Source organism: Panthera uncia, chromosome D1, assembly GCF_023721935.1.
Source record: "Panthera uncia isolate 11264 chromosome D1, Puncia_PCG_1.0, whole genome shotgun sequence".
In the NCBI taxonomy this organism is placed as follows: Eukaryota; Metazoa; Chordata; class Mammalia; order Carnivora; family Felidae; genus Panthera; species Panthera uncia.
In genome coordinates this window covers 109,559,910-109,587,899 of record NC_064808.1, presented here as the reverse complement: position 1 = coordinate 109,587,899, position 27,990 = coordinate 109,559,910, and the positions used below count along the sequence as shown (strand labels likewise).

At 41.0% G+C, this 27,990-nt stretch overlaps 1 protein-coding gene across 3 annotated transcripts; it reads right to left on the bottom strand.

Moving 5' to 3' along the window:
- Window positions 1-827: 827 nt before the first annotated feature.
- DCUN1D5 (defective in cullin neddylation 1 domain containing 5) lies at window positions 828-27,310 on the bottom strand. Of its 3 annotated transcripts, XM_049614203.1 has the most exons (8): window positions 26,934-27,310; window positions 24,968-25,059; window positions 19,668-19,738; window positions 19,168-19,259; window positions 5,182-5,290; window positions 4,992-5,096; window positions 3,301-3,403; window positions 828-1,408 (listed from the first exon to the last, which is right to left on the bottom strand). In XM_049614203.1, the coding sequence occupies exons 1-8, from the start codon at window positions 27,017-27,019 to the stop codon at window positions 1,353-1,355; spliced, it is 714 nt and encodes a 237-aa protein (XP_049470160.1). In that variant the 5' UTR covers window positions 27,020-27,310; the 3' UTR covers window positions 828-1,352. The 3 variants fall into 3 exon arrangements, with proteins under 3 accessions (XP_049470160.1, XP_049470169.1, XP_049470179.1); XM_049614212.1 differs by lacking the exon at window positions 24,968-25,059 and having other exon boundaries at window positions 26,934-27,009; XM_049614222.1 differs by lacking the exons at window positions 19,168-19,259; window positions 24,968-25,059; window positions 26,934-27,310.
- Window positions 27,311-27,990: the final 680 nt, after the last annotated feature.

Below are 27,990 nucleotides of genomic sequence, written 5' to 3'. Positions count from 1 at the left end.
AGGAGCATTTCAGGAAAATTATCCCGATTTTTAAGACATTTAGGAAAAAAAAAATGTTCTTCGTTGTTAGATCAGGGTTTTACAGAGTCGTACAAGCAATTTCATTAAAAGTCAAGACAGTATTCATTTTCTCCCAGCTCATTAACCAAAAAGCAAACAAACCATAAGAATCTTTATATCTGATTCTCCCTTAAGGAGTCAATACTGAAAGTCACTCATGCCAATAGAAATGTCCTTATGGAAAAATAATCTATTTACTTCCTCCATTCACACAATGAAATTAGGAATGCTGTTGGGGATATGGCCGGACTGTGAATGTGGACACTTCTCGTGTTACTGGGACGTCGGGTGGTTTGAAGAGCAGTGTCCAAACAGCCCTGCTCCTGGCCCAAAAGACGCCTTTTATGTGAATCAGAAAGGCTGTCCTTTCCTCAAGAGACTTTATCGCTAACATTTAGAAACTCGTGATAATTAGCAACAGTGATTGTACCAATGTAGCATGGTACATGCTTGAGTTGTGCACCACTCTCCATATCACAAGACGATCATACAACTTCAATATTGGTCTTGATTCTCCCAAAAGCCTCATTTGGAGACCATTAATACATGAATCTTGCCCTTTCAAATAGAGATGGAACTTTTAAACTTTTAAAACTTAAGCCACATTAAGAATATACATACAATGCTGATTTACACTAATTGATAAAACTATTTAATGGTTAGGAAACAAAACAGCTGGACATAACATATCCAATTCTAAACTTTTCAGATAAAGTATGTGCATAAGACCATGGTACTTTCACAGAAAACCAGAGCTGAAAGCTGGAGAACGCCCAATATCCAGAAATGTATTTATTTGCTGAATCAGAAAATCATCATCCCAGAAGTGAAGCCAACATTCTTCCTAACAGTGCACAGATGAATACACGAGCCGTACTATCAGCAGGCCACACTCCCAAATATTAAGGTTGTTCAGAATCTTTAAAATTCCAAATCCATGGCAAGAAAGATCCTCTAAAATTCAAGAATTAAAATTTACAAAAATAAATACCACTCTGACACTCAAGGGACATCTTCACTTTAAGGCCTTTGTCACAAATCTGAATCTTTATTGTTCTGAAATAAATGTTATAAACATAACCCAAAACAAAACTTGGATACTCAGTCTCAGAAGAGGTGTGGCTCAATGCCCATCACATGTAACAAGAAAACTTCCTTTTAAAAAAAAGGAAAACAAAGTACTAGGAGAAGTCTTTCACATGAAGGAAAATGCAGCCTTTGGATTTCTCCTCTCATTAGCCTGTACACACGTGGGCATCAGAAGGTTTGCATTTTCTCCGCAAGAGCTCTTGCTATGATGTCTGACGGATTTTCTGCCACTCAACAAATTCATCGAGAAGAACAGGCCCTAGAAAGAGAGAAGCATTTGTTAGAATTCAGTGACCTCAGACCTCCCACTACAAACACTCTCCCCGAGTTCTGGTGGTGATGAGGACGGACCCCGGCGTCTAAGGTGTGTTTCCTGTCCTGCTGGCTACTTAGCGCTTTTCCTTCTCGGCCTGCTCTTTCCTGATAGAAGAGACTTTCCACAAGGGGTATGTGCTGCAGCTTCCTTCATAAGGTTGCAATGGCTTCAGAACTCTCCAATAACTAAGTCAAGATTGACTGCTCCCTTTGTCTAAATGCTCACAGCACTGTTATTTCTATTAAGGAATATGGAGAGTGTTCAACATGTTTCTACATTACGTCACCAAGAGCATGTAAGCTTGTTGAAGGAGTGGCCATATAAGAGAATTATTTTGTTCCAGTAACAGGACCGAGTATAAATCTAAACACAAAGCAAGTGCCTAATGAACACCTGACCTAAAAACTATACTGAAAAAACATGTGAGGGGCGCCTACGGGGCTCAGTCAGTGAAGTGGCTGACTTCAGCTCAGGTCATGATCTCACAGTTCATGAGTTCGAGACCTGTGTTGGGCTCTGTGCTGACAGCTCAAGCTCAGAGCCTGGAGCCTACTTCGGATTCGGTGTCTCCCTCTCTCTCTGCCCTTCCCCTGCTCATGCTTGCTCGCTCGCTCTCTCAAAAATAAACTTTAAAAAAATTAAAAATAAAAAAACAATAAATAAAAAGACATTCGCATAAAGCAGGGGGTCCACACTCATTTCCTTACAGGAGCCATTCCCTACATGAGCTCACTGTTTTTGTTCGTTGAAAAAGAGGGGAAAACTCATGGCCAGAAAAGAGTACGCTGGCCCTATTTTTCTTAAAACACATACCCCTCAATGGTCTTTCTCTCATTTTTTATTGACGTACCTCCCTACTCTAAGAAAATCGGCAGACAGGGACAATCATAAACAGCAGCCGAAAAGCACCCTAGCTGGTGGCGTAGCTACAAGCCAGCGAAGTGAGACGCAAGTTGGACACAAGCTATTACTTGGCTTCTGTCACTAATTCCTCACATACTTGAGTCAGATTTTCTGCTTTTTCAAACAAATCTGGAAGCTTTATTTTTATACAAAAATTGTTTCATATGTTGACTCAAAACACGCATGAATATACACATGTGTAGGCCTGCCTGCAAGTTTACTGCTGCTACCAAAGGGCTGTTTCCAAAAATATTACTGAATTTTAGAACATTCCGGGGGGAGAGGTCACAATGTAAACTACAGGCAGAATAAAGTTATTCCTTCTTCAGCATTTTGTATGATCTTCAGGGTCGCAGAAGTCCACATTTCAATTTACTTTTATAGGAATGTATCCTACAGCGTACTTCAAGGATCTGTTTTATGGTATTCTGCCCTTTCCACTGAAGAGTATGGACAGATATTTTAACTTGAACGATTGAAAAGGTATTTCATCAAGTGTTTACTGAGGCATTTCTGAGGGAACTTATTGTGGCATAATCTGCTATGCCATCAGTGGGCACTATGATTAGCCTTGAAGGTTTTTCTCTTGTACCTGATGTTTTGCTTTTCTCTATTTAAATCCTGACTGTTCTTTTCTTCCATAGGAAAATGCCAGGCAAGGCAGGAAAGCAGAATTTTAGCTTTTACATGCAGAAATTATCATTTAACCTTAGCTATACTGCTCCATTACATTTCTGAGAAATTGGCAACATTCCACCTGTCAGCACAGACTTTCTAACGTAAGCCCTCCCCCACACCTTCAACATGATTCCATAAGAAAAGTTACTGTCAGCAACTTTAAATTCTTTATGGTAACGCTACACAAATGCATGTTCCCACTTAACAGTTTAAAGAACTTCATTTTCCTAGGAAAACACAGTTATTATACTTACAAGCACCATCTTCATCGTAGTTACTAAGATCGGCATGGACGGTTCTGCTGAATTCTAACACATTGTACCACTGATCTTTGTTCATAACACGATACTTCGATTGCTGTAGAAGAGGATATAAATATTTGGAATACAGAACAAGCGTTATCTAAGGCTCTGACTTAAATAAATCTAGTTATGCCATCTTTTTGTGATTTGGTCTTTCTTAAAGCACTTAGTCCTCTTTAGTCACTTGGGCTTCCAAGAGAATCCTCAGGGCCGTTTACATGTTAACATCATCCAACCTACTTTTTCTTTATCTTTCCTTCATTTTTGAGAAGTAACAGGAGCAACAAAGGTACCGATCTGATAAAACGCCTGAGTGTCTTCCGTGTAGGCATTTCTATAATCGTCACTGAAATCAAGTCATACAGCGTATCCTACGTACACTAAGTTCCCTCACACGGCTTCCCAGGAGACTGCTTTGCGTGAGATTTAATGTTCCGCCACATCTTGAAGCTGGTGCTTTTGTAGGCAGTGGAAAGAGTACTGGCTTGGGTTCAAACCCCACTTCTGTCACTGAATTGAGTGGCCTTGGGAACATTACTTAACAACAGAGCCCATTTCTTCATTCGCTGAACAGGGATAAAACCTAATTTGAAACAGTGTCAAACACCCTCCCCATAACCAGCGTTGAAAATACTTTGTCCTCTTAGCTCCCTGTAGAGGTGACTATTTTTAGATTCAGTCCTCTTTATTTTTGCCCCAAACTACTAATAGGAGGAAGACGGATAACATTCATCAAAAACGTCTACTTTACCAGCCTTTCCTAAGCCTACTCTATCAGGCTTAAAGATCTAAGTGTACCTGAAACCCACTCGCTCAAGTCCTGGTCATGACTGCCTCTCGGCAGAAGCTTTCAACAAAATTACTCCGAGGAATTCGCTATGATAATCAGCTTTATGAGAAATCATTTTCAAAGCAAAAAGCAAAAGCATCTGTATTCAAGAAACGGTGAGATCTATACCAAAAAACCTGAAATTGAAAAGGCACAAAAACAGAAAACCAAAGAAAGCAGTGGAAAAAAAGAACAGTATCTTAAAACCACTGCCGGTAGTAGGTGCTACGCTAAACCTGCTAAATGAACACTTTCTTCATAAATTCAGCAGACATTTTAAAGTTGTTAGTACATTTAAGTAGTCATTCTCATATTTGTGGGCATAAAATTTTAATTCTAACTATTTAGACTGAACCCAAGTGAAAAGGAAAGTGTTATCACTACACACAACGGGTTCCCTTATGTGGCTATCAGCCTAAGAGCTAGTAATTTACGAAGAAACCTGAAACCCGAGTTAGAAGCATAACATTTGTACACGAGCATCAGTTTTCTGTCAAAAACCCAAGAAACTAATTTTGTGTGAAAAACGTCTTTGCTATAGTTTATTTGAGGGTTCATTTTTTTCATGGGGGGGAGGGGGACTGCAAGGCTGGAATGAAAGTATCTCATGTACAGAATATATTAATGAACATGAACTTGTGTCTACAAATGACGACGTATATGTACACAATTTATCAGAAACTTTTTACTTAAGTTTTTTTTTTAAAAACACACTATCTAAAGATCCATTTATGTTTCCTCATTTAAAGGTACGTTTTCAGAGTAAGTTTTACAATTAATATTTAATGCTTCCAGATGAGAACAGCGCACATACCTCCAGGTACTGGTAAAACACTGAAAACAGCGGCCATGTCCTTCCAAGCAGCAGGGCGAGCATAGACTTAGCAGTGTCGATATCAAGGCTTCTCTGATCTTTATCCTACAATGGAAGTAAAAAATTTCCCTAAGTGTGGTTCCGAGATGAAAAAAATGTTAAAATTACAAAACATGGAAATTCTACCTACCCTTGCAAAATCAAAGGCATATCTGTAGATATTCTTAAACGAAGAAATATCATTCAACTGTGAGCGCAAAAAGTCAAATTTGTTCTGTAACTTTTCTGTGCAGTCACACCTTAAATTAAAAAAGCCAAATACATTATAAAATCCATAAAATTAAATAAAAGCATCATTAGGGGGTCAGAAGAAATGTATTGAGAAGAAAGTCAGTGCATCTAATGAAATCAATCTAGGTTTAAAATTCTGCTTCACAAATTTAGAGTTACTAACATATTGCCTCGTACTGACCTCGTACAATGGGATAAAAAGGAAAAAAGGAAAATAGGAAAAAAAGAGAAAACCTGGCAACCAATGAAATTCAGTCCAATGACCTTTAAAAAAAAAAAAAAAAAAAGCTCAATCGAAAGCTCCAGTACAATCATGAGTATGTCTCAAGAAGAGATTCAGAAGATGTACTTTTACTACATGTAAAGTTAAGAAGATGGCAGAACAGAGGAGATGAACCAGGCCCCGGTCACAGATTTCACTGGAAATTCTCAGGCACAGCTTGGTGACAGGGATTAGCCATGAGTGGTTTTGAAAGTTCAGGCTATAACACAGAGAAAATTAACACATTGTATTAGTGCTTCTGTCATAAACTCAGATTCCTACATTTTCAGTGACTAAGCACCAAGGCAATCAGTGGCAGCACCTGACTTCAAATAAGGTACAGATGCCAAAGAAGGAAACCAGTTAAAGGCTCAAAGAGACGCTCTCCCACGGGCTGACTCAGCAAGAACCAGGTCACCACACCATGAGCTCTGGTCAAGCCGCACTCACCACGCACACTGACCACAGCTATGTGTCAGCACAGATCACTGCCTCTACTCGACGTGGTGCTCCCTCCAACAGGCCGACGAAACCTCACTCACCAAAACCTAACTCCCAGGTTGCCATCTCTGAGCATACACCTGACTCCCTTTCATTACATGGGCCGTACCATCTACCGTGACCCACAGTATTCCTCCCAGAACGGACTTAGTTCTCATCATGTACTAGAGATATCTAGTACCCAAATTTAACTAAGACCTTGACTATTCTAAACCCACAATGTGACAGGTGACTCCTAACTTTATTAAGGTGTAAATGTTTTGGATAATTTTCTAATGTTGATTAAACCTTGCGTTCCTAGAATAAGCCAAACTGAGTGATGTTTGTTACCGGTGTCGTACACTCCTAGATTTTTCTGGCTATTTTCGTAAGTGAGACTTGCTGGTAAATCTCATTCCTTCACACTCTCTTCACTAATTTTGATAACAAGCTCATGGCATAGGCCTTAGAAAAATGAAATTATAATTATTACTTTTTTTCTCTTTTCTGAAAAAGTTTACTAAACACTGGAATTAGCGTTTGGCCAAAATCAGCTGAAAAGCCATCTGGGTCTTTTCACTGAGGTGAGGTATTTTCTAGTCTGTATTATTATTTATTTTTGCTTTCTGTTTTTCTTTTTTTAATTTTTTTCATTTTTTTAAATGTTTGTTTATTTTTGAGCGAGACAGAGACAGAATGCGAGTGGGTTAGGGGCAGAGAGAGAGGGAGACACAGAAGCAGAAGCAGACTCCAGGCTCTGAGCTGTCAGCACAGAGCCCGACACAAGGCTCACACTCACGAGCTGTGAGATCAGGACCTGAGCCAAAGTCGGACGCTCAACTGACTGAGCCACCCAGGCACCCCGCTTTCTGTTTTTCTTAATCATCTTGGCAGAATCTCTTAATTATTTCAACTGCAGGTTTGCTTTCCCTTTTACTCTAAACATCTTTTTTTTTAAATTTTTTTTAATCTTTACTTATTTTTTGAGAGAGAGCGCGCGCCAGCGAGCATGCAAGCTGGGGAGCGGCAGAGAGAGGCGGAGACACAGAATGTGAAGCAGGCTCCAGGCTCCCAGCTGTCAGCATGACAGACCCTGACATGGGGCTTGAATCCGCGAGCCGTGAGATCATGACCTGAGCTGATGCCGGACACTCAACCAACTGAGACACCCAGGCGCCCCCATTTCTCTTCTAATGTAACATTCAAAGCTACAGATTTTCCTCTAAGTACAATTAAAGCTTCAGCCCAGTTCTGATAAATATTATTGCTTTGATTATTCACTTGTAAATGATGCCTTGACAAGATGGTTTCAGAGAACGTAGAGATAAAAGTCTTAGAACAGGTTTAACAGACACTAAGAAGAGAGCAATCAGAGAAAATAAGTAAAGGTGACCCTTGAACAACAAGGGTTTGCACCGTGTGGGTCGACTTATATGGGGATATATTTTTTTTTGATACACACAGTATAGTGCTGTAAATATATTTTCTTGATAGTTTTTTCTTTTTTTTTTAAATGTTTATTTTTGAGACAGAGAGAGACAGAGCATGAACAGGGGAGGGTCAGAGAGAGAGGGAGACACAGAATCCGAAACAGGCTCCAGGCTCCGAGCTGTCAGCACAGAGCCCGACGCGGGGCTCGAACTCACGGACCGTGAGATCGTGACCTGAGCCGAAGTCGGACGCTCAACCTACTGAGCCACCCAGGCTCCCCTCTTGACAGTTTTCTTAAGAACATTTCTTTCCTCTAGCTTACCGTACTGTAAGAACATAGTATATAATACATTTAATGTACAAAATATGCTATTTGACTGTTTATGTCATGGGAAAGGCTTCCAATCAACAGTAGACTAGTAAGTTTTGGGGAAGTCAAGAGTTACACGCAGATGTCTGACTGTGCAGGAAGTCCCATGCCTGCCAGCAGTGAGGAGGGCTTCCTGCCCTCTCCTGCCGAGGTGGTGTTGGTGGCAGCCAGCTAAAACAGAAGGTTTAAATAAGGTCCAGAGTCAGAACGCCTGGGTAGCTCAGTCGGTTGGGCGTCCAACTCTTGGTTTGATCTCACAGTTCATGGGATCAAGCCCCACATCAGGCTCTGCACTGACAACACAGAGCCTGCCTGGGATTCTTTCCCTCTCTCTGCCTCTCTCCCCACTCTGAAAATAAACAAAGAAAAAATAAGATCCGGAGTTTTATAACATAATACTCAAAATTTCCAGGTTTCAATAAAAATTCCCACGTTGTTCAAAGGTCAAGTGTACAGCCAAATGCTTTCAAAGAATCTGGTTCCAAAAGGGAGCAGAGGAAATCGACACTAAATAGTGTGGGAAGGGGACAGAAGGTTCGTTTGTTTTTTTTAGTAGACAAATATCTTCTGCTTCCAGGATGATGAAGTCAATGTACTTTTCATCCATGTCTCCTGCTCATTCCACTAAAAGCCAGAGACGACATACATAAAACAAACACAAGACTGAAAGAACTCTGAGATTCTCAGGAACAATACAGTGGGGCGCTTCCTGGGTTTTCTTTTCCTTTTCTCCACCAGATCTGGAGATGAAGGAGTCAGCAAACCAGAAATGCCAATGGGGTAGACAGAAACCAAAAACTCGCTCTCCCTCCAGCAGAAGTTGAACAGCCTAGCACGAAAGCAAGCTTAGAAAAGATACTCTTCTCCATTCAAACAGCACAGAAAAAGCCCGCTCAGTGCCCACAGCTGCCAGCAGACTGAATGAGGACCGCATGGCCCACCCACCCCAGGAAGGAGGTAGACGCCCCCCTTCCACCTCCTGCACCGTCAGTGGGAACCACATACAACAAGGACTTCAGCTCCGCTCCCAGCAAGGGGTAAGGAGTAGCGCCCTGGGCCATCAAAGGGTGCCTGGGAGGAGGCGGGACCTCTCCTGTCTGCTTACAGCGATGAAGAATCCCCTCCTCCTAATGAGGTGGTGACAGAAAGCTAGCGAAAATGGAGGTTTAAATAAGATCCAGAGTTTCGTAACATAATACTCAGTATTTCCAAGTTCCGATAAAAAAGCACTTCTCATACCAACAACCAAGATGGCAAGCAGAATGTAAAAAGAGGGCCAATACATGCAAATATTGCATGTAAATGACAAGATGTGTTTAAAATTATCTGATGCAGATTTTAAAGCAGCTATGATGAAAATGCTTCAATGAGCAATTATGGACCCAATAAAACAACCCTTGAAAATGTAGCAAGTCTCAGCAAAGAAACAGTGAGTCTAGGAAAAGAAATCTAACAAAAAAGAACCAAGTGGAAAAGTCTGAATTGTAAAATACAGGGCAGACTTAAACCTTAATGTACTAATAATTATATTAAATGTAAGTAGCCTGTACCAATCAGAACACAGAGATTAACAGAGCAGGTCAAAAAAACTCATGAAACCAAAGTGACCCAACCATATGCTATCTAGAAGAAACAGACTTCAAACACAACATAGGCAGACTGAAAGTAAAAGACAAAAACGAACACATTCTGGAAACAGTAACCAAAATAAAGGAGAAGCAGCTTCATCAATATGAGCTAATGTAGACTTCCAAGTGAAGAAAATAGAACATAGAAGAATATTATGTAATGATAACAGGTCAATCCACCGAAAATATGTAACGATTAGTTTTGTTTGTTTGTTTGTTTTTCAGAGAGGGAGAGAGAGTGCGTGAGCACGTGCGACCAGGGAGAAGGGCAGAGGAAGAGAGAGACAGAGAGAATCTAGCTGACAGTGTGGAGCCTGACACGGGGCTCCATCCCACAACCGTGAGATCATGACGTGAGCTGAAACCAAGAGTCGGACACTGAACCAACTGAGCCACCCAGGCGCCCCACAAGATGCAACAATTCTACAAATGTTTGCACCAAGCAACAGAACTGCAAAGTGAAGCAAAAACTTAAGAGAAGTAAAAGGAGAAATAAACAAATATGCAATTATTGTTAGAAATTTCAACACTCCTCTGTTGAAACACTTCCTCAGGAACTGACAGAACAACCAGACACTACATCAGGAAAGAATTCAATACCACCAACCACCAAGATCCACCTGGCACTAACAGAACATGCCACTCAGTGACAACAAAACACATATTCTTTTCGAGTGTCTGTACAACAGAACCCAAGAGAGACCACAGCCTGAGCCATTGAGAAAATGCTGACAAATATAATAGAACTGAAATCACGCAGGATATGTTCTCTGACTACAATGAAACCAAACTAGAAGTAACAGGAAGATAAAAGCAAAATCTCCAAACACTTAGAAACTAAACAAACTCCTAAGCAATCCATGGGTGAGAACAAGTCTCAATGGAAACCAAAAAAAAAACCAAAAAACAAAAAACTGAACTCAATGAAAATAAAAACGCAACTCAAATTTTGTGAGACCCAAAGCAGTGCTGAGGGGGAAATTCACAGAACTAAATGCAAATATTATAAGAGAGAAAAAAATCTCAATCAATAATCTAACCTCCTATCTTCAGAATCTAGAAAAAGAAGAGCAAAATAAGCCTAAAGCAAGCAGGAGAAAGTAAGAGCAGAAATCAGTAAAATTGAAAACAGAAAAATGAGACAGGAAAATCAATGAAACAAAGAGCTGATTCTTTGGAAAAAGAAAGTCAGTAAAACTGACAAGTCCCTAGCACGAATGACAAAGAGAAAAACTGAAGACAAAAATTATCAATATCAGGAATGAAACAAAAGATACCATTACAGACCTGTAGACATGAAAAGGATATAAATATGGCCACTTAGACAAAATAGACCCATTCTTTGAAAAATAAAAACTACTGTAACACACAGTATGAAACAAATAATTTGACACAATGATCTGAAATAAATAGTAATTTGAGTAGCCCTGTAACTATTAAAAAATCGAATTCAAAAATCCCAAAAATTCTGAAAAAGAAACCTGTAGGTTCAGATGGTTTCATGGGAGAATTCCACCAATCTCTGAAGACCAATTCTATGTTCTACCTTGCAAAAGATAAATTCTAAGGAAAAATTTCCTAATTCCTTTTATAAAGCCAGATTTACCTTGACAACAAAACCGATTAAAAGCAGTATCAAAAAAAAAAATTTTTTTTTTCACAAGAAAAAAAAATTTTACTATGATGATGGATGGATGTTAATTAGACTTATTGTGGTAATCATTTCCCAAAATACATACATATTGAATCATTATGTTGTACACCCAAAACGAACAATGTTATGTCTATTATATCCTCAGATAAATAAGAAACCAAAAACAAAAACAGACCAATATCCCTCATGAATCCTTAACAAATATTAACAAAAAGAATTCAGCACCATATAAAAATAATTATACACCAAGTGGGATATAGTCCAGGTATGCAAACTGATTCAGTAGTCAAAACCAATCAATGGAACCACAATGTTAACACTCTAAAAGAAAAACTACATGATTAGATGATTTAATACAGAAAAAGCACTTAAAATATTTAACATCAACTCGTGTAAACTCACAGAAAAACACGAACAGAGGGCAACTCCCTCAACTTGATAAAGAGCATCTACAAACAACCCACAGCTAGGGAGCAAAGGAATGGGTGTCCACTTTCACCAGGCTTATTCAGCACAATGGTAGAAGTTCCAGCTAATGCAATACGTCAAGGAAAGGAAATAAAAGACATGCAAGAGCGGAAAAGAAATAAGATGGTCCCTATTTCCCTATTTTGTGTTATAATCATAGGACATGACTGTCTATGTAGACAACCCAACGAAGACACACATACACATACACTCAGAATAAGTGAGTTCAGCAAGGTCAGTCACTGGATACAAGACAACCACACAAAAATCAATTGTATTTCTACATATTAGTAACTAATACATTGATATTAGAATTAAAAATAAATGGCTCAAAATAAAAACAAAATATTCACATGTAATTCTAACACAACATGTACAGAATCTGTATGCTGAAAACTACACACAATGAAAGAAATCAAACACCAAAAAGAGAGACATAGCTATCTTGCATGTATTCAGACCCTGAAAACAGTGGTCAATTCTCCCCAAATTCACTATGTAGTTTAACCAAAATCTCAGTAAGATCTTTTGCAGATAAAAAGATCATCCTAAAACTTTTGGAAGAGCTAAAACAATTTTGAAAAGAGATCAATCAGTCTTTGTGGTTTCAAGATTCTGTATACAGCAGCACCACGTGGCACTGGCAGAGGCTTAAGGCACAGATCGACAGAACAGAGAGCCCAGAGACAGACCTACGCACAGGCGTGTCCAACCGATACCGGACAAGGCGCAAAAGCAATTCAAGGGAGGAAAAGACCTTTTTCAAAACATGAACTATGGAGCAAGTGGACAGCTGTAGCCAAGGAATAAACCAAAACCTGTCTCTCACCTTTAAGGAAATTAACTCAAAATGGATCACTGATTTAAACGTAAAATATAAAAACATAAACCCTTCCAGAAAAAAAACCAAAAGGTAAAATTCTCCAGATCTAGGGAAAGAATTCTTGGATTTGACATCAAAAGCACAATTCATAGAAGGAAAAACTCATCAAGTGAACTCCGTCAAAATTAAAAATTTTGCTCTGCCCAAGTTATAAGAAGCAAAAACACAAGCTACAGAGTGGGAGAAAATACCTGTGGTCTACACACTTGATGAAGGGCTTACATCTAAAAAATTCAGGAAACTCAACAGTTTAAAAAATTATCCACTATGTCCCTTATCTTCTTGCGTATTTGCCTCAGCTATTGTAGGTCACTGATTCTATACCCACCTCCTTCTTAACTCATCCATTGATTTTTAAATCTTTAATGTTTTTCACTTTCAGAGATTTAATTATGCATGGGAAATCTGATCATCTGAGGCCGTTCTTTATTCTTTAAACATAGTAGCTATTTTATGCTGAGATTAAGATAATTCAAAATACTAGTCTTAAAGAGTCTAATTCTGAAATTTAAGATGTTCCCCAATATGCTTAGTAATTTATGATTGTTAAAAAGTGAACCTTTTTCTGCAGAAATTGAGGCTTCTGTTTAAAATGCATTCCTGTACAGAAGAATCACTTCCACCATATACATGAAAACACTACTTACCTGGGACATTTGTAAAATACATTTTTGGCTTGTGTCATACAAATAATGCATTCCAGCTTTGAATCTGCACGATGAAGAATTTCTGGTAAGAACTCTCTTGGAAATAAGCCCTTCACCGTATGCAGAACCAAGCCCAAGCAATCACATCTCCATCTACTAGCTATGTGTGACATCAGTGACTTAATATGAGTTTTTGATCTGATTCTCACCCTACTCAGGCATTGCCATTTTGTTTCCTATTCAGAATATGCACCACAAGTTAATGGCCAGACGCCAGGTGACTAGAAACAGGTAGTAACCTTAAGGTTAAGTGTCAGATCTAAATGTCCCTATGGTATCACCATCTCTCCTCATTTCTGGCCTCTGATTATTTTCCTTAATTTACAGTGAAGTCCAGGCATGCTTTTTAAAATATATACATTTTTATATTTTATCCTGCATTTAAATGTTTTACATGACAAATGGCTTCTTTGCACATTTCATCTGCCATATGGCCAGAAAAGGAAATCAAAATTTGGATAGGTTAACCATCCAATTTGTCTGGGGCCTAGTTCCTATGTATGAATGAGGGCACAATATGTTTCATGCAGAAACAAGATTCTTACTATTTATTAAAAATGTATTATTTACTATTTGATTAAGTGGATTTATCAGCTCAAACATTCTTCATTATGCGAAAAATAAAGGTTTAATGGCATTGAAAACGCAGTTAACTACTACCAGAAGGATATGCAAAAGGAACAAATTCTCAGATTACATGTGCCTGTGATGCTGTGTGGAAATCTGGGTGTCTTCAGGCCCTCCAGCGTCATGAGGTGGTAAGTTCAGAGGGCACTGCATTTTAAGCAGCCAGTTACATGTACGATCTTCCTCGTGATGATCCATCCTAAGAGGCCTCATCTTCTAAATCTTTGTGGCTTCCTGAAGAAGCGTTTTTCACATTATTTTTTAATGACGTGATTCACATTTTCACACAGACTCTCCCTTAGAACCTTAATACACCTGAGATTCAGGAAGACATACGATAAAGACACTTCCCAGCATTCAGGTCTTCCTCTCACGACCACTGGGGTTTAAAATCTTTCTTCAGGGCCTGGCGTGCACAAGCGCCCCACAATTATTTGTTAAACAGAAGTATGAATACCAAAAATAAGCCACAAAGTATATATTTATTTAATTACAAAAAGTTTCAAAATCCCTCCCTGGGAAAGGTTAGCAGGAAATTGGAGTTCAAACAAGATTATCAAGTCTGTGAGCAGTGACTTACAAGTTACCAAGGAGAAAAGAATCCAAATAAAATGACAACCTTTTGCAAATAACACTCCACAGGGACAAAGAGCACAATGTTATTTAGGGTGGGCTCTCAGTAAGCTTAAGACGGACACGAGGGGAAGAACAAAGTTCCAAGTCATATGGAGAGACACCCCGAAACAGTGCACCTTCTCCGTTTCCACACACGTGGTTTCAGGAAGCTACTTTATCCTTTAGCCTCGGTTTCCTCATTTTTAAAATGACAACAATAGACAACCATGAGATTAAATGAGAACACACAAGTTAGATGTTTACAACAGTTCTCAGTGTGAGATGCTCCTTTTGAAGCAAATGGTTTAAAAATCACCTTAAAAAAAATCACACTGTTGTCTCTGTCCCAACTATCCCACACCAGTGCTCATCGTCTCCCTAAATCTGGAGCAGAGAAAGAATCTAACCGAACAAAGAACAAGTAATGTTTTCTTGGAAAAGAGTAAAACAACAACAACAACCTTGCACATTACTGGTCTCATAGAGACTGAACAGACCTTGCAAAACCAGTGAACACATCACAATTCTTACATTTAACCTGGCCCCAAATAGACTCAGCAATTAATAACGTCCATACCCCATAACTTGGGAGGTTTAGAAAGAGCATTTCCCCTGAAGTAAAAAGAAACGCATACTTAACTAGTGTATCACGGAAAGCAAGGGATAGTTTTTTGAAGAACAACTAAATAAAACCCCACAGATTTTACAGAACGCTGGCACAACAGGACACCATTCTCCAGGCCACTGAGGTGAGAACGAGTGGAGACGGGTTTAAATTTCAACATTAGGACTTGGACATTAATTTCTTGAGTATTGTAAACATCTGATTAACAAGGAAGGCTTTTACATTTCTGCTTCACTAAAGCCCTCTAAAATGAGAAGAAATCACCATCCGTGTTTTAGCTCTAAGTGAGGTCCTCTTCCTTAATTAGTAAGGTGCTGTGGCACCCCGATCTGTAACAGGAAGAGTTTTATCCACAAAGTTCCGTATTTAGAACTCTCTGTGAATGAGGTCTATTGACCAGAACAAAACAGCACACCCCTGGGGATGTCTGGAAATGTGGATGGGGAATTAAAAATCGTCAAGATGAATGTCGGGGAGAGCAGAGGGGAAGAATGCTAATGGCGACTAGCAGTTGGCCCCAAATGCTAAGTGAGCGGCAGTCACACACCACACGCCCCAGAGCACCCCGTCCCCACGGGAAAATCGGACAGACGCTCCCCAACGCTCCCCCTAAATAAGGTCAGGCCAGACCACCGCCTCCAATCCTCAAGTCCAGGGCCGAGAACGGTGACCAGAAGGTGCACAACTCGTAACCCACCCACAGGCAGCTGCGTACTCCCATTCCCGTCAGACGCTATCCTCCTGCCGGTTTTCTCACGATCGCGACCAAGGACAGTGTTCTCCACCAGCATGGTTTTTCGCCCTCGCCCCACCCCCACTTCCAGCGGGCAGCCAGCAAAAACGCGAAGTACCCGCGCACTCTGGCCCCCACAGACACAAGGAAGAGGGAGGTCCGCGGGCCACACCCCGCGCCTTCCCGGGGCGGGGAAGGGGCCTGCTGTGGTCACAAGAGGATGTGATCCCGGGGCGTAAAACAACTGCTCCAGCGACGGCTCCCCGCCAACCTCCGACACAGGGACCTGGAACACGGGGCGAAGCTCTCTCCACCGGCCGGCTCAGGCCCTCCGTCTGGAGCCGTTACCCCACCACCCGGGACGCAGCCCTGTTCTGTCAATGTTCTTTCCTTCGCACGTGCTCTCCTTTCGCCGGCTCTGCTCACAATCTCCTCTTCAGAAAGAACATTTTCCTAGATCCTGAACCGTCGTCATCCTAATCATTCTTCAAGGTCCAGTTCAGGGACCCCATACGAAGACTCTCCTGTCTACTCGGCCGACACTCATCTCACCCCCAGCTGTGCTTCCACAGGACGTTGTACTTTCACTCTAGCACCTGTCCCCTCCGACCTGGCTTCCGCCGCAGTATTTCCATGCCGCCCCGGCCCTCTCAGCATGTTACCCAAGGGCAGGGGCCACGTCTCCAGCTTCCCTGTGATCAGCACTTAAGAGGCACAGTAGCTTACACAACATAAGTGTTGATCATGAATGACTATCAAATCCAATCCAATCTGAGGAGAAATTTGGCTGTTACTAAACAACGACAGAGAGATGGCAATGGCGCCCTCCGAAACCTACAAAATGGCCGTGCCAGTCTACTTATGTACCAACTCATACCCACAGATTCTCTCACACAAAAAAGGCGATCCAGTTATGAAAAGTAGGCATCAATAGCCTTAACATAAATGAACGTACAAGTATTGTGAATGCTGATCAACACTATATAATTACAGATTTTAACTACTCATGGCTATTACCGTCTACTACCTTTGACCACGGTGTATGTTTTAACTACCACACTGTCTCTACTCCTTAGCAGAGCTCTAAGGGTTAAAATTAACTAACTTGAAACAATTGATAACTATATTAAGATATAAGGGACCACGAAATAACTATGCCCAGATTAAATGAAATCAGAAAAATATTAAAAAATCTAGAAAGGGAATCGAGTCTGTGAAGGTTTACATTTTATGATTATAAGTCAACATAAAACCAAACACACTAAGGCAACTATAAAATAAAAAATTAAGACTTACATATGTTCTTTGGTCTCTCAGTTTAAATTTTAAACTACTGTATTCCTCAGCAAGTTTTGTATAAGGAAATTCAGGGAGTAATAAAGACTTAGCTAATTGATAAAAGATACTTGGTATTTCACATAGCAATCTAGATGAGGGGGAAAAACACAACTCTTGTCCCTCCCAGTCAAGAGGGCTTGCCTGACTTGAGCAGCTCCAAGGCCCTACAACACAGACAGGGCTCTAGGCAGACAGGCAAGAGAGCATAAAGGAGTGAAACGGAAACCTCTAGGTCAACTTTAAATGTTAAATCATTGCTTCCATTTTGTTCAGCTTGTGAACTTCCTAGAGAGACGAGGTGCTAATAAAACCGAAGTTCAAGGGTTAAGTCAATTTCTATTCTTGTACCCAAAGCCAGATGCTAGTTATTCAAGAATAATTATTAGAAATGCTTTGTATTTAAAAGTTTCTGTTATACAAAGTCTCTTTATGTTATATCAAGTTATGCGGACACATGATGAGAAAACTTTTGGTTTTAAAATACACAAACTGATTATTCAAAACAAGTAATACACAAAAAATACAGCAGGAGTAGTACAAAAAGCAGTTATAGTGCCAACTAAAATGTCTTACAATGAATAAGCCATGTTATAACTGACGAAAATTTCAATAAAACAGACTAAGCTACATGAAAACCAGTTTATATTCTTTGCATACTCCTCCGTATTTTATATTCATAAAAATATTTTATATTTTATCTTTCTCTAAAAAGCTAATTGCAGGTTGGATATTTCCAAGAATTTCAGAATCAACATCATTTTAATTGGTAGGTTATGACACCTAGATGAATGACAGAGTTCACGCTTGGTTGTAAACACCATGATTCAAAGTTGCATTTTATAAAGAACGCTAACATACATACAGAAACGTGACGCAAACAAAGCACAGTATGCTAGACTGGTGATGAGGGAATTTAAATTCCAGGTCCTAGCTCTGCCAGTAAGTAGCTACATAAACCTAGGCGAACATTTTCTTTACCTTGGAGTCTGATTCCTCATCTCTCCTATAAGTAATTGAAATGACAGGTTTGATTTTATATTCTATCTTAGAAATTATAATTTGGCTCATATAAGCAAAGGTTTTCCCTAAAATATACATAAAATAGCTATATGTTAAGGCTGGTTAAAAAGGAAAATTACAAAACATTAGATGCTGAAAATTCAAATATAAAAATTTAAGTTCCATATGAACACTTGAAAAAAATAACCAAGGTATTCTGAAATGTAAGGACAGGCAAACAAGTAATAAAAAATAGTTAAATGTGTTAATAAAAGCATAACCACAATAGGAAACCACATGGCTAATTAACCTCCACTTTTTGGCTCAAAAATATCATCAATTAATGCTTCCTCTATTTTAGAATGTTGATCATTAGTAACATCCTGCACGAACATTAGGAACATGACATAATTTAAAAATAACACATAATTACTAACTGATTCTGCAACTAAGCACACTTTACTCTGGAAAGTCAAGATCAAATTATTATCAAGAAGCAATTCTGTAACTTACAGAAGAATTCAAAGGCAGCCTCAGTAAGTAAGTAACCAGAACTTGGCTGAAGGCTGCAGGTGAGCCATATAAGCTTTCTACTTTTGTTCTTTATAAGATTAATTTGGCAAAAAAGAAACAACAAAAGTGCCATGTAACTCTACCTTCGGATTTCTTTTCAAAATAAAGCATAAAACTGAAGAGGCCCCAGAACTTGGGGCAGCTCAAAGAAAAAACTCCTTCCGTGGCAGAACTCTGTATTCAGAGAAGGAAACTGCTCATTGCTCAATCTGAGAGTAACTAACTTTGATCGCAGACCTCTAATTCACCCACGAAGAGTCAATAATTTTAATAAGACTGTACTAAGGTTCTCAGAGAATAGGAAAGATGGGGTAACTGTTCATTTTGCCAAGACCACAATATAAATTTTATCAAACCCTAACTGATTGTCACAGATCAAACCAATGTGAGTATTTTAAGGTGAAACCTTACTTCTAAAAATTATGAAGCATATAATATCAATTAAGATCTTCAAATAGGCCATCAAATTTGTTTTTTAAAAAAATGTCTTACTGTAATGAAGTCATCCCCTTTAACCATTCTTCCTTGGTAAAAAATCCCATGCTTTCAGCCTCCAATTTCCACGCTAAAACTAACATAATAATCTGGAAAGAACAGAACATAAAGGATAGGGGAAAAGTCAGCACAGAGATAATCATGTCTATATTTTATCATGGAGAGCATTTTTATACAACTATTTCCATCCTTCAACTATTAAAGAGTATAACCTCTGGAATTATTAACTCTGAAGAAGTGGGCCAATTTCTTAAAAGTAAGAAGTTCTAACAGTTTCTGAAGGTGGAATCTCTCTCACTCTATCACAAATGACATTTGTATTAAGAAAGAGAACAGTGCCCAACTTAAATTGATTAAAAATACCTTAAATGAAAATCTACAGTATAAAACATGAAGAAACAAAATCTTGATATAAGATTAAAGTGTCCCAATTTTTAGACATTTATAAATATGCTATATCCCACTTGTATTCCATTCTACTTAGAAATAAAACATACATTTTCAGGTTCAACACCAATGTCTTCACAAAATTTTTCCATTCCTTCTGGCCCTACAACTTCATCAGGACCTTCAAAGACAAAAATAATTTATATATTTTATTGTTATAATTTAATACCAACATAAAACATAAGCCATTGTACTAAAGGCATCTATGAATACACCATAACTTTTATAAATAACTAAATTTGAATTTTGATATATTTTTGATAAAGTGTTAAATATCAGCTATATGATTTAAAATGTAAAACTTCTGAAATATTCTTGAAACACCACATTACAAAACGAAATTAAGGAAAGAAAAAATATCAATCACTTGTCTGTATAGTAACTTGAACCTATCAATTAAAACAACATTCATGAGAGCGTATCTGAACAAAATTTTTGGTAATGCATAAATATAAAGAAGTATAAGAAATTCTATGACAACATGTAGGCCCAACCCATTACTCAAGACAGTAAGCAAAGAACACCTGTTTTCTTACTAAAACAGAAGGTCATTTATTACCCTTTTGAAATACAACCAAATAAAATTTAATATTTTAAAAAGATATACATATTATGAAGATAATGACTTAAAGAAACTACTATTTTCCTTATCATCTTGGTTCTAAAATAGCAAAGCATTAGTTCCACCACCTTAACATTGAAACAAAAGTTTAATTCCTCACTTATGTCTACCATTTGTCCAAAACTTAATGATACTTAGCTTGTTTCTTATTTTTCTCCCTCTATAACACTAAATATAAATCAATACACCCATTCTCCCACTTTTTTATGTCATCAGATTCCCAAAAGATAGTGATTTACATCACTGCTGGGTCTCTTTTGTAAGTGAGAGATTACAAACAACAAAATTTGTTGTAAGATTACAACAAATTTGTGACAGCATGGATGGACCTTGAGAGCATTATGCTGTAATTGAAGGAAGTCAAAGACAAATAACATATGATGTCACTTACTTGTGAAATCTACAAACAAGCAAAAACAAGGGCCCCAAACTCCTAGATACAGAGGTAGAGGTGAGAGGCAGGGATTGGGGTGGGTGGGGGGTGGAATGGATGAAGGTGGTCAAAAGGAACAAACGTCTAGTTATAAAGCAGGTAAATCCTGGGGATGTGACGTACAGCCAGTCTGATGACTGCAATCTCTACTACCATACTGTATATTGGAAAGCTCCTACGAGAGTAGGTCTTAAAGTGCTCATCATGAGAGAAAATGTATAACCCTGTGTGGGTAGAGATGTCCACTAGACTTACTGTGATCATTCTGCAGTATATACATATATCAAATTGTTACACTGTACATCTGAAACTGTCCTTTGTTATAAAAAGATCGAACCATTTAAAGCAATTACAAAATACGATAGAAATATGCTATTACTTCTGATTTTTGAAAACATAGTCTTGAAATATTATTGTTAAAGTGACCCAAAAAACCCTTGTTTTCCTTTCTTAAGAACTTATAAAAATACTCCAGCTTTATAAATCACAAGCCAGACCACAGCTACTGGGGGGGAGGTGGGGGGGGGCACCTTACACCCACTATCATTCGTTCACAAGTACAACATGAAACCCACGCTCCACAGTTTGTCCTAACAGAAGAATGCAGCCGTCCAGTCTGTGTGCCAATATAGTCCTGCAGCTTCAGACGAGATCCATCCAGGCTGCTAAGAGGACGTTAAAACATGGTCTGAAACCAAAATGCTTAATTTTTTGGTTTAAATAAGTACTGCACTTATTTATGCAGTGAGGTGTTAAAAGGTGAAAGGGTGGTAATTTTAGGACTTTCACTTCCCGATATATATTTGGAGAAGTTTTTTAATGAGAATGTGTTAATCATTGTAATTTTAGAAACATACATATACAATAAAGCTGTTAAAAAATATAACTGAGTATGTTCCCCTACATGTGGTTTGGTTGAAAGTAAGTCAGGTAAAAAATTCAGTGGAAGAAAACAAAGGTTTTTTTAAGCCAAAACAAGAATGCATTGTCAATTTTTCTTATGAAAAAGAAAACTGACTTGATCTCAGAGCAGCCATCATCAGAAATCAAAAGACAAAGCTGAAGAGCTGTTATCAAGAAATATCAGTCACTATCATGAAACAGTCTCCCTAGAAACTGGGGAATTGATCAGTGGTTAAAATCTGATGAGATTCAAATTAAATTATGTCATAAAGAGATATATATGACATACACAAGACCTTTCTGTAAATGTTCAGTGTCTTTCCCAAAGCAATGCAAATAATAACAAATTTGAATCTAAAGCAAGGTCAATACTAATATTCTTTTCCCAGACCACATAATGTTAGTTTTACTTTCTCAAATATACTCTTCCAATAAATCTACTCTGGGGCTGAATTTAACTCTCAGGCAAAAAAATAGGCTTCCATTCAACTTAAGAAGCTTTGGAAATTATTTAGAATCTATCAGAATTATTTAGGGGTGCCTGAGTGGCTCAGTCGGTTAAGTGTCCAACTTCGGCTCAGGTCATGATCTCATGGCTCATGAGTTCGAGCCCCACGTCGGGCTCTGTGCCGACAGCTCAGAGCCTAGAGACTGCTTCGGATTCTGTGTCTCCCTCTCTCTCTGCCCCTCCCCAGCTCGCACTCTGTCTCTCTCTCTCTCTCTCTCAAAAAAAACCAAATGTTATAAAAAAAAAAAAAAGAAAGAACTTAATAGATTTATAGTTTTATTAGAACTCAGCAATTCTATCCTCTTTTGGGTTCTCTGTAAGATTTAAAAAGTGCCTTTTTACTTTCCACGCTTTTGTTCAGTAACAGGCCCCACGTATTAACAAATCCTTGTGAATGTAAGTATCACTCAAGAGGAGAGGTCTTGTGCAAGAGCAAAACTATCAGGCTTACCACACGTCACCTATATTAACCAGATTAGTGGTAAAATCGTTTTTAAACTAAAACAAAAAATCAATTTTTTTTTTATAACCATAAAATGTTCCTAGAGATGTGCAGAGTACAAAACCATGCCAGTCATAGCAGACGCTCAGGAATAAAAATTGTGCTCAATGAATAACACACCTTCCCCATGAGCTATACAGGAGCTATGCTGTTAATTCTGGAACAGTACTGTTAAAACACAGCCAGTCCACCTAATGCTGTAATGCTATTACTCCTTTAACAACGGTTTACACGTATGAGTTCTGACTCATTCCAGGTACTGTGCTAAGTGCTTTACGTGCATTATTCCCAGTCTCCATTTTAATAAGGGACACCCCCATTTTAAGACAGAACACCTACTGCTGATTTGGCAAATAACTGGTTCCTCCTGGTCAGTTAGGTCTCCACCCAGAGTAATGTCTAGAGAGGCCTTCCCTATCACCCTATTTGAAAGTCATCCAAACTTTCTAACTTTGTGTCCCTACACCACACCGTATTTTAACATTTATAACCCTCCACAATCTCTACTTATCTTGCTTACTTACCTATTTACTGTCTTCCCCACTAGAAGTCAAATCCCCCAAGGGTAGGGATCTTGTCTAACTTGTTCCCTACTGTGTCCCCAGCCTGACACACAGTAAATGCTCAGGAAACATTTACTGAATGAGTCGTTCCATACATAAGATAAATTGCCTTCAAGTGCATTTACTAATATTTCTTTGTAGAAGGAAAATGAGTTGCCATGTACATACTGAAAACAGAAATGACAAGACAGTAGTCATTAAAAGCATAAGCTCTGCAAGAGAATGACCTAAATCTGAATCCTCGCTCTTGTCACCGTATGATCCTGGGCCAATTACTTAATCTCAACCTCAGTTTTCTCATCTCTAAAAAGAGGTAACACTGCCTACGTGACAAAATGATTGTAAGGATACATTAAATAATTATGATTTTTGAAATACACAGAGCAATTATTATGCTGGCTACTACAAAAATGCTAGCATAGCAAATAAATGTTTAACTAATTAGAATCTCATGCTACCCACCAAAGTCCCAAGGAGAGGTAATACAAATGAGCAGAAATGAAAAAAAATGCACTAATTTTATGGTATCTTAAGGTGTCTTTTTACAAGTGAAATAAGATGAGGGGCTTTTTGATTCTATATCATAAATTCCAGTAAAACCGGCACTTGGAATAATGGGTCACCATTTTAAATGGAGGTCAGTAAGAAATGAATTCCTTTCATTTAATTTGGGTTAGACATTGTCTTGGGATGCCAGTAATAGCAGTTTTTCTGGTCTAGAAAGAATCTGTTCTGTTACTAAACAATTTTTAAATTATACTTTGGGGATCCAGCTGATTCAAGCTACATCAATGGTCTTACCTTCCATACTGTTAGCCTAGGGTTACACTTCAAGTTCAGAGTATACTTTAGACCTTAACGGATTAGCATGAAACGTAAGAGTGACTCCATCTACACTGTTCTATGTTAGACACTGAGAATCAGAGTTAAAAAAGGAGGAGGGGAAAGCTATAAAATCATGAATTCTAGAAGACCAAAACCTAGGTTCTAAGGGAAAAAAATATCTTCATACATACTTATAAAAAAGTTAGTCATAAATGGGAAGTGTTCTTGTTCACACATTTGCTGAACACCAAAGTCTCCTCCCTGGTTTTGGCTTTCACCCTTAAGCTCCAGCCCTACCATGGGCCCAGAGCTTTAGGCCCACTACCTGCAGGGTTTAGTTTAAGTCACAGCTCCTGCAGAAGCTCTTCGTGACACCATGAGGCTGGGTTCTATGGGTTCTATCGTCCTCTGAACTATCGCAGTGCATCTTCCCAACACAGCATTTATCACACTGTATCACATCAGTGTTTCCGTTCTTAGGGATTACTGCACTTCTGGCAGAAACGATGGGCTAAACAGCAATTATCAAAGGGCAAATGTGCTGTGCCATGACATATCTGCATTTCAAATCTTTTACTACGTTTCCAAAAAGTTTCAGAAAAATATCAGTTTGGGTTCAGAAAATTGTCAACAGAATATGCAAAAGAACAGTAAGAACTACATAAAGTGTATAATGTTTTATTACATAGTTTGTTTTTCAGAATATCAACTCTCCTTTAGCTAATGGACTTAAACCAATAAATGCACCTGTTCACAAATGGAATTCATAGTGAATCTCACCCCTCCCACTAGCACATACTAAATTACATATTTAAAGAAAAAGCATCCTGACATAGCACCGAATTCTTAGCCTACACATAATTCTCAGTCTTGACCTTGATCCCAGGTCACAGCACTAACACAAAGCAGGCCTGCAATAAATAATTGTTAAATGAATAAACCAAAACACTTTTTAAAGCATGTGACTGATATCTTCTTATATTAATTTCATTACCTGCATACTCATAAAACCAAGCCAGGCACTTCTTGCTTGAAAAATGTTCCTCTCCACTTATTAGTCTAGCAGGGGGTTGGGATCTGCAATAGCTTAGAAAACACACAAATACCTAAGAATTTTATCAAGTCTCAACTTTCAGTGAAAAGCTAAGTGCAACATGAACTACTTCAATTCAAACTAAACAAAGTGTTTTGTTTACAGCTGGTATTATAGGAAAAAATGGGAGTTGTATTTGCAATTGGAAATTGGAAACAGTAGTCTATATGTAAAATTTTCTTGCTAACAAAGCCGGAAATGCTACTTTGCTCACTATCAAAGTCCAATAACATCAACTAAAATCATTTCCCCAGATTTGAAGTGAGCATGTGGAAGTTCAACCTAATGGTCTCGATACAGGGCTAAGCTGGGAAAGTATAAATCTTCAGAGCGGTGAAAATTGTATTTCTGTAAAATAGACAAACATTCGAAAACAAAATCTTACAAAGTAGATTTTGGTACTTAATGAATCAATATTTTTTAAAAATTACATATTAACAGTTGTTGATCATCTGCGAAACTTAAATGGATGATTGAAGATAAAAGACGAGTTAGGACCCAAGAGTATAATTAAACTCCACACATTAAAAACAAAATTGTACAAATAAAAAGATAATAATTGTACAAATAATTGAGCCAAAGCTATTTAACGCCAAAGTCCGTACGTTCCATAAAATCATTAAAACTTGGGAAGCTCAAAATCGGCCTTTGGGGTTTAAGGAACTTCAGAGGACCTTTCCCGGAGGAGCTCAAACAGTGACACCTGCACGAGGACCTAGAAACGCCGCGCCTTCGGCGGCTGAGTCATCTAACAATGGAGGCCCGCATGGAAAACTGTAGGTTGATACAGCGAAGCGGCCCCCTGGGCTGTAACACCACTGCGCGGCTCTGAGCGTGCTCGGTGTAAATAACTGTGCCACGTTACGCACGGAGGACGGCCACACGTGGGAGCAGTAAAAGCTAACGTGTCTGCTTCGTACAGACGGGCTGGCGGCGCAGCCCTGGCCAGTTCCCGGGCGAGGTACCGGGAGGCCCGGGAGGCCCGGGAGGCCGTGTCACCGTGCACCGGCTCTTCTGCTAACCGCAGCGAGACGGGAAAACTTCCGTCCACGACAAAAAGGAAGAGGAGCCTAGGTTACGTACCTCCCGCCGTAAGCAGACGCCTCTGCAAGGAGACAGCTCTGCCATCACGTCTACAAGGCTGACTACCGTCTCCTCTCAATGGCAGCAAGTGAAGTCGTTCCCTCGCGGGCCCGCCGGCGACACGGCCGGACACCCGAGGAGCAGATGCGGGACCACTCCCCTGTCACACCTAGCCTGCAGACCGAGCAGCACACCTCGCCGCTGGGCCGCCTCAAGGACACGCCGCAGCGGGATCAAAGAGCCGTAATTACAGCTCAGCTCTCCCTTCGCTTTCTTTCTCGGGGGGGAGGGAGGGGGTACCGGGTAAAATAAGGACCAGATTGTTAACGATCACGTCGACCGCGAACAGCGTCCTCAATGCCCGGAAACAGAACCGCGAGCAGGGCCTTCCCGACGCCGCGCACACGGACTTGGCGCAGGTGGAGCCACCAGACTTCCAGAAAGCCGGCTTCCTGCTGGGACCTTCCGGCACCGGCCGCTGCGAAGACTCGGCGTGCAGCTCCCCCCCGCCCCAGCCCGGGCGGCGGGCAGCGCCAGGCCGCTCCCCTCCTCACCCCCTCCCCTTCAAAGAAATTCCAGAGGCGACCCTTCCGCCGGTCTGCACTCCCGTCCAGGTCTGGAAGGGCGCGGGGCAGGGGCACGGCCCCGGGCGCCGGAGCGCCCACACGGAGCCCGAGCCCGAGGCGCAGCCCGCGGTGTCGGCGGGGGCTCACCCCCGGGCCCCGGACAGCCGCTCACGGGGGAACGCGGGAGGCTGAGGGCGGGGTGGGGGGGAACGTGATACCTGGAGATTTTACACTTCTTGAGGCCTCCGTCTTCCGCCACTGCCGCTGCCACCCCCGGGGATTTTCTCTTCTTCTTCACCGGCATCTTCCGCCCTCCCCGGCGGGGCGGCCAGGGGAGCCGGGGAAGGGGGTCGCTGTCCGCCGGGGACGCCTCAGTGCCGGCACCCGGGTCCCAGGGACAGCAGCAGGCGCAGGAGCGGGGCCGCCAGCCCGCCCCAGCGCGGCCCAGCGCGGCCGCAGCCCGCCCCCAGGTCCCCTCCTGGTCCTCCGCGCGGGGCCGGGGGCGCTCCTGGCCGGGGGGCACCGCGGCTCGCTCCCTCCGGGACGACAGAACCCGGACAGCGCGGCACCGCCACCACTCACACACTCGGGGGGCAGGAGGCTCGCTCTGACCCGGACGCGAACCGCCCAGAGCCGGAAGTGACGCGAGCGCGGCGCTGCCCGCCGGGAGGGGGCGTGGCCGCGGTGCTGCTGCGGCCGAGCGCGCGGGCCGGGCTTCCGTCGGCGGAGGAGGGCTCCCGGCGCGTCTCAGGAAGCGGGGAGTCACCCCGCGAGATGTCTGAGGACACCCCTGGAAGCCTGCGGCTCCAAGTGGCTGGTAGAGCACGCCGAGGTGCACTCGCGCGCGTCCTCGCGAGGGCCGCGCCCTGCCGCTGCCCCCGCGTCCGGGGCACGTTTCCCCTGGGCCGGCCGCGGCCTCCCACTCCCGCACTGCCGGGCCCTCGCCCTGGTTGGGGGTGGTGGGTGCTGGCCGCCCGGCGAGGAGGGCCTCCCCCCGCCCCGGCGCCTTCCTTCCCGGTTCTGGTGCTCCGGCCCACAGCCCCCGGTGCTCCCCCCGCCCCCACCGCCGCGATGCTCCCCCCGTCCCCACCGCCGCGATGCTCCCCCCCCCCCCCCCGCTCTTCCCTCCACTGCCCTGATGCTCCTCCCACCGCCCTGGTGTTCCTTCCATCTCCCAGATGCTCCCTCCCCTCAGTGTGCTGCTTCCTTCCCAGGCCTGGTGTTCCCAGCACACACACCCCAGTGCTCTCTCCCCCATGCCCGGTCCCCCTAACT

Coding starts and splice junctions, on each gene's coding strand:
- DCUN1D5 (XM_049614203.1), bottom strand. CDS start 27,019: ATGCCGGTGAAGAAGAAGAGAAAATCCCCGGGGGTGGCAGCGGCAGTG. Junction 19,739..24,967: donor TTGGTTTTATGAGTATGCAG/GTAATGAAATTA, acceptor TTGTCTTTGAAG/GTCCTGATGAAGTTGTAGGG. Junction 3,404..4,991: donor TGTTTTACCAGTACCTGGAG/GTATGTGCGCTG, acceptor CCTCTTCTACAG/CAATCGAAGTATCGTGTTAT.